The 6,832-nt window shown below is 40.4% G+C and overlaps 1 protein-coding gene across 3 annotated transcripts in view; it reads left to right on the forward strand.

Moving 5' to 3' along the window:
• Positions 1-6,832, forward strand: part of SYNE1 (spectrin repeat containing nuclear envelope protein 1) — a 482,398-nt gene that overhangs the window by 260,134 nt on the left and 215,432 nt on the right. For all 3 annotated transcript variants that reach the window (XM_028494818.2, XM_028494816.1, XM_024122567.1), the window contains 4 exons: positions 152-298; positions 3,231-3,356; positions 4,900-5,076; positions 6,365-6,630. In XM_028494818.2, coding sequence (XP_028350619.1) covers positions 152-298; positions 3,231-3,356; positions 4,900-5,076; positions 6,365-6,630 — 716 coding nt within the window. The remainder of the gene's footprint in view (positions 1-151; positions 299-3,230; positions 3,357-4,899; positions 5,077-6,364; positions 6,631-6,832) is intronic.

Consider the following 6,832-nt stretch of genomic DNA (forward strand, 5'->3'; position numbering starts at 1 on the left):
CACATGCAGACTCCCGTAGATATGTGTCTGGTTTGGGAGGCATGGCAGGGTGAGGGATCCATTTGAAGTGGACTTGTTTCATTTGCTTCCAGTGATCTTTTTGGAGATATAAAACAGCTCTCACAACTGCAGCATGATTGTTCTGTCTCAGGTGTACCAGAGTCTGGAACATGAACTTCAGAAGCATGTTAGTCGACAAGACACCCTACAGCAGTGCCAGGCCTGGCTTTCTGCAGTCCAGCCCGATTTAAAGCCAAGCGCACATCCCCCTCTCAGCAGGGCAGAAGCCGTTAAGCAGGTAGTTTGTGATTCCTGAAAGTTTATGTTACCCTGTGATTCATTCATTTGATGAAAACATGTTAAGTACCTATTAGGTGCCAAATTGTGCTGGTTGCTGGAGATATAAAAGTATAAATAAGGTCTGAGCTTGATTCCAGTCAAGTCCACATTCTAACCAGGAAGACGGACGCACAACTGAGGTCAATCTGGTAGAATAAATAGGGCATGGGCACTGTAGCCGAAAAGATCGATTCCAGTACCTGCTCAACAGGGTGACCATGCGTAAATCACTGAATTTCTCAGTGTTCTAATAGGTAAAGTGATTATAAGTATGCTTGCTTCTGAAAGTTATGAGGAAAGTCAAATGTTGTACTGCAGTGTACATGATTTGTAAACAGAAAAGCAAAATTAGCCTCTCCTGCATTTTTTGGCACAAAACGGGTTGCTTATTAAATAATTATTGAATGAATGCTGAATGAAATATTAATTGTTATCATGTGAAAGGAACCTACGGCATATTAATTTGACATCTACATGCTTAAAATGTTGCTCCTGAGACTTCATCAGAATATTTGAGGGACGTTGTTAAATTTTTTGTACTAAGCAACTTTTCTATGCAGTGCAAAGAATATATTTTAAAGGAATTTAGTTGTAAAGGTTGCTGCCAGATAGGAAGTAATGTAAAAATTCAATTTTTTTTACCTCAAACTGAGATTAAAAGAATATGCTTGTTCATTTAGTCCGCTTAGAGAATATGTGCAGTTAATATGTCCCCCAAAGTATACTTTCTGGCTTAAATGATTTGCGTTATTTAAGTCATGAAATGGCTCACAGAAGTGCATGTATTACACCTTATAAAAAATAGAATATGGACAAATCAAGCATGGCTCTCCTTGAATCAAGAAATGAGATAAAGATTGTCTGTATTCTGCTTTTTCATTAGACTGTGAGCTTTCTTGGGTCATTCATTGTCTTGTGGCTGTTTGTTTGCAATGTACTTTATTCAGAACAATCCAGACCAAAGCTTGATTCTTCTCCTTTGTTCCCAAAAAAAGAAGTAAAAGGGAGGGGGAAAATAACATTAATCCCAATGTCCTTTCGCTAGAACAGGAAATTTCCTACAGCTACCGCATTAGCTGTGGTTGCAGGAGGATGCCGATCCTTCTTGGGGCCCAGATTCAGTGACTGTATGGTTCATTGTTTTGCTTTCCTCCCCTTCCACACTGCTTCTCAAAATGGGCTGCCCCCTTTTGGAAGCAACAGAGAAGGGAATTAGAGGTATTGGAAACACCCGGACCTCAGTTGTTCTGAAGGGGAAGAGGTTTTTTGTTGTTTCTTTTTGTTTTTGTTTTGCTTTGTTTTGATCAGTCTTTCCTTTGGCAAGTACTGCTTTCATGTAAAGTCGAGCAGGTCCTGGGTCATTAGTTAGCTTGGATGTGTCACTGGAGAATTCCACTACTGACAGGGTGTCAGACTCTGGTCAGGCTTTGACTGGCTGCTGTTGAATTTGGTCAGGGTCCCAGGGTGCGTCGTGTATCCCCAGGGCCTCCCACATGGTAAATGCTCAATACATATGTAATGATAATATGGTCCTCACTGCCATTAGTCAATGACAGACTGATTTGATTCCATGAAGAATGTCATTCGTTTTCATAAGGCATGATGTGAATTTGGGGGAACGGGAAAAAGTACTATCAGATTTGCCCTTGAAATTGATTTTTAGCAAAAATCTTTCATAACTGTTTTGACATTGACAATCAACAAGCTGCTCCCAATGCTTTTGGAATCAGGCCAACTGTATACATTTTAAAATAAATCATTATTTTTTTTAAAGTAAATATATTTATAAAATTAAAATTCAGATATCTCATTCTCTTCTCATTTCCAAAGGCTGTTTGGGACAGATAACTTTCTCTGAGCCATGAGTACCGGATGGGATGGTTTTGGTTAATGGCTAATGATACTAACTGGAAGCGAAACACCAGTCAGTTTGTGCAATGGATAAAAGTTTAGGTGCTACTTTCTACTTAATGGGAAATTGATCTGTATTTGTTACATTTATGTGAGAATGATGTGTCTAGGCAACCCACACAGCTTGGAGGAAATATACTGAGGTGAGCCAAAAACTTAGGCTCCATTATTAGCTATGATTTTGGAAGATCACCTGCTGTTTCTGTAGATCAACTTTCTCCCATACAACTTGCAGTCAACACCTCCTTCCCCATTAAACACAAAGATGGAGTAAGCGAAAGCCACTTGTCACCGCCTCTACCACCCGTCGCCCTCCGTCAGGACATCATCACTTCTCATCTAACTCCTGCAGTAGCCTGACAACTGGGGATGCCAGTTCCGTCCCTGGTTGGGGAACTAGGATCCCACATGCCGCGCGGCAACTAAGCCCGTGCGCCAAAACTAGAGAGCCTGCGTGCTGCAACTACAGGCTCTGGAGCCCGCGCACCGCAACTACAGAAGCCCACGCTCTCTGGAACCCATGTGCCACAACTACTGAGCCCGCACACCACAACTAGAGAGAAGCCTGTGCACCGCAATAAAAGATCCCACATACCGCAAAGAAGACCCGAAGCAGCCAAAAATAAATAAATAAATATTTAAAAAAAAGAAAAAGAAAAGAAAACAAGCTAGAATGTGAACAGAGAATCTGGGAAAACTGTGGAAGTTTCTTGGTTGTTCCCCTTTCCCAGACCATACAGCCTAATTAGAGTAAGAAACAGCTGGTGGACAAATGGCTCCCTGCCAGTGTGTTTGGAAAGCTTTCTTCTGAGTAACTAATATATGTCATTTACAACAATGGTGAAAATACTGAGCATAGCAAGGTTATTTTTGAAATGTCAACAAAATACCATAAATGGTACAAATATTTGCTATCTAAATATAGCATGCGTCTCTTTCACTCTGACAAGTTTTTTTTCTTTCTTTTTTTGTTTTTTCAGGTCAAACACTTCAGAGCTTTGCAGGAACAGGCAAGGACCTACTTAGATCTCCTTTGCACCATGTGTGACTTGTCAAACTCTTCAGTGAAAACCACAGCAAAAGACATTCAACAAACAGAACAAATGGTAAAAGTTTTAAAATGCCATTGGATATATCTGACTATATTCTCTTGCTTGAATGTTAGATGTGAAAAAAAATTTCTCCTTGGAGTATTCTTGCTATAATGCTCCTACAAGCGTTATAGTAAATATGGGGCTTCCCTGGTGGCGCAGTGGTTGAGAGTCCGCCTGCCGATGCAGGGGACACGGGTTCGCGCCCCGGTCCGGGAAGATCCCACATGCCGCGGAGCGGCTGGGCCCGTGAGCCATGGCGGCTGAGCCTGCGCGTCCGGAGCCTGTGCTCCGCAACGGGAGAGGCCACAACAGTGAGAGGCCCGCGTACCACAAAAAACAAAAAACAAACAAAAATAAATAAATAAATAAATAAATAAATATGTATTGCATTTCAATAAGTCACAGAAAAGTAGGCACACTCTAATACTGATGCCACTGAATTGGAAGTGAAATATTTAGTCCCATTGAACTGGTAAACATTCGCACCTCTTTCCTCTTCTCCCTTCTCCTCAATTAGCATTCTCTCTTCCTCTTTTCCTATTTTTTCACTCAGTTTTTTTCTTTTCTCCTTTTCCATTGTTTTCTTTCGGTCATATTTCGTGTGAAAGGGCCTCCTGACCCTTCCTATTAGGATGGCAAACATCTGTCATGACCCTTCTAATTCATTGGCAGTGGCTGAGTGTGGTGTTGAGAAGAATTCTGAAGCTGTATCTGGGCCCTTTGGACAGTGTTGTGATGAGTTGGCAGTACCCGTCTGCAGCAGACAGATGGCGCCACACAGGCCGTGTGTTTGCTGCTGCTGCCTTAAACTCTGGAACACAACATGTTTGGATTAAAAAAAAAAAAAGACTTGGTTTTGGTATTTAACTGATTAAATATTCCAGAATGGTAAAATGATCTAAAGGGAAAAATAATGAAGAAATTAAGATAATTAAATAATTATAATATAGGTATTAAAATAAACTAACGTATGATGTTTACTTTTGTGTTTTATTACATTACCAAAGCAAGTCTGTATTTAAATCCTTAAGAAAGATGATATAGCTCCTATATTTTCTTTAACAGAAATGATTTATCGAAAAAAGTTATATGATTTCAAAAACCAGTGAAGCAGATCTAAGCATATATCCGAAATGTGAATAACTCAGTGTTCTATAAGAAGTGTCAGCAGCTGTGCGCTAGGGAACAGTATAAGTCTTTTCTAGTTAACCCCAAGACCAAATTGATGACTCAGTCAAACAGACGTATCCGCTGAAATGCCCCACGTGAAAAACCATTAGGGCAGCTTCTGACCTAATACATTGTTAAAACTTCTAGACCTTCACAGTATTGATTGAAATCATATGGCATAAGTCTTAGATATTTGAAGTCTTTAGAAAACCTAAATATAAAATCTGTTTTTCTTGAAGCAAATAAAGAATTCTCTTTGGATTTATCACTCGTGTGTGTGTGCGCGCGCACACGTGTGTTGGCCTGTGTACATGGACAGGCTGATTCATCGAACATAAATGTTTCTGTCCATTGCTGCTAACTTTTGCCTCTGTGTTGTCTCCAGATTGAGCAAAGGCTTACGCAGGCACAGAACTTAACTCGGGGCTGGGAGGAGATCAAGCACATGAAGTCTGAGCTTTGGATTTACCTCCAGGATGCCAGTCAGCAGCTGCAGAATATGAAGAGGAGGCACTCAGAACTGGAGCTAAATATTGCACAGAACATGGTGTCTCAAGTAAAGGTAGGAATTAACGTGTCTCCAGGGGAGCTAGAGGAGACCGGGACGGGTGTATGTCAATCAGTCCTTACACATAGTTATTTAAGGAATGAAATAGAACAACTTTCGTTTGGTGCCAGAAAAGTATAGCTCAGAAAGTAAACATTCAGATATTTTCCTGGAGCTCCAGTTGGCCACTTGCATTGGAGGACATTCAATCTGTAGCTTATTTCTGAATAAAGATCTGTGGTTTAGCTAGCAGAACCAGAAGACTCTGCCATTAAACAAACATGAAGCCTTATTATTCATTCGCTTTTCATCACAATATTGCTAAAGCTGTAGGATTTATCAATTTATTAAATATATATTTAATATATAAAACATTAACATACAACTGATTTAAAATGTAATAAAATATTTATATAATTTAAAATATAATAGAAAATTATTCTAAGTATATTAACTTGATTGGAAGTTGTACCAGATTTTTTTTTTTAAAGAATTCTTTTTTTTTTTAATTAATTAATTTTATTCTTGGCTGTGTTGGGTTTTTGTTGCTGCGCGCGGGCTTTCCCTAGTTGCAGCGAGCGGGGCCTACTCTCCGTTGCGGTGCGCGGGCTTCTCACTGCGGCGGCTTCTCTTGTTGCGGAGCACAGGGTCTAGGCGTGTGGGCTTCAGTAGTTGTGGCACACGGCCTCAGTAGTTCTGGCTCACGGGCTCTAGAGTGCAGGCTCAGTAGTTGTGGCTTACAGGCTTAGCTGCTCCGCCGCATGTGGGATCTTCCCCGACCAGGGCTCGAACCCGTGTCCCCTGCATTGGCAGGCGGATTCTTAACCACTGCGCCACCAGGGAAGCCCTGTACCAGATTTTTAACAAACCTTAACATTTATTTTTTCTCTGTGACAATCAGCCATTTTTATTTTCTCCTGGGATATTGTTTGCATACGCAGAAAGAAGAATGGAAAGAATATAAATTAGATTTTGTTCTCAAAAGCATGAACTTTAAAAATTTTTAGAAAACTAAGGATGCACTTTACGATAAAATATTAACTTTTTTCCTTTATGGCTATAATATTGTTTCACATTTATCCTTTATACTTTTCAAAGTAACACAAGAAAATACCACAGTACCCTCTGATTCTTAAACACTTGGAAATTTGTTCATAAGGAAGTACGATGATTTAGATTTTCTCTTTGTCCCTCACTATACATTCTTCAATTACATAAAGTATTCAGAGGTATTGTATCTATGTCTCAATCTGTATTTATTTGGGGGGTTATTCAACATTATTTTCTCGCTGTTATCCTTTAGGATTTTGTTAAGAAACTGCAGTGCAAACAGTCATCAGTGACCACTGTTACCGAGAAGGTGAATGAGTTAACCAAGAAGCAGGAGTCTCCTGAGCACAAGGAAATAAGTCATTTAAACGACCAGTGGCTGGATCTGTGCCTTCAGTCCAACAATCTGTGCTTGCAAAGGGAAGAGGATTTCCAGAGAACACGAGATTACCACAACTGTATGAATGTCGTCGAAGTGTTCTTAGAAAAATTTACTACAGAATGGGATAACTTAGCCAGGTAACAGCAGTTCTCCAGTGGGTCACCAAAATGCTAAGCCAGAAATTTCTTTTTTTTTTTTTTTTTTTTTTGGTTTTTTTTTTTTTTTTGTGGTACACGGGCCTCTCACTGCTGTGGCCTCTCCCGTTGCGGAGCACAGGCTCCGGACGCGCAGGCTCAGCCGCCATGGCCCACGGGCCCAGCCGCTCCGCGGCATGTGGGA

Source organism: Physeter macrocephalus, chromosome 10, assembly GCF_002837175.3.
Source record: "Physeter macrocephalus isolate SW-GA chromosome 10, ASM283717v5, whole genome shotgun sequence".
Taxonomy (NCBI): domain Eukaryota; kingdom Metazoa; phylum Chordata; class Mammalia; order Artiodactyla; family Physeteridae; genus Physeter; species Physeter macrocephalus.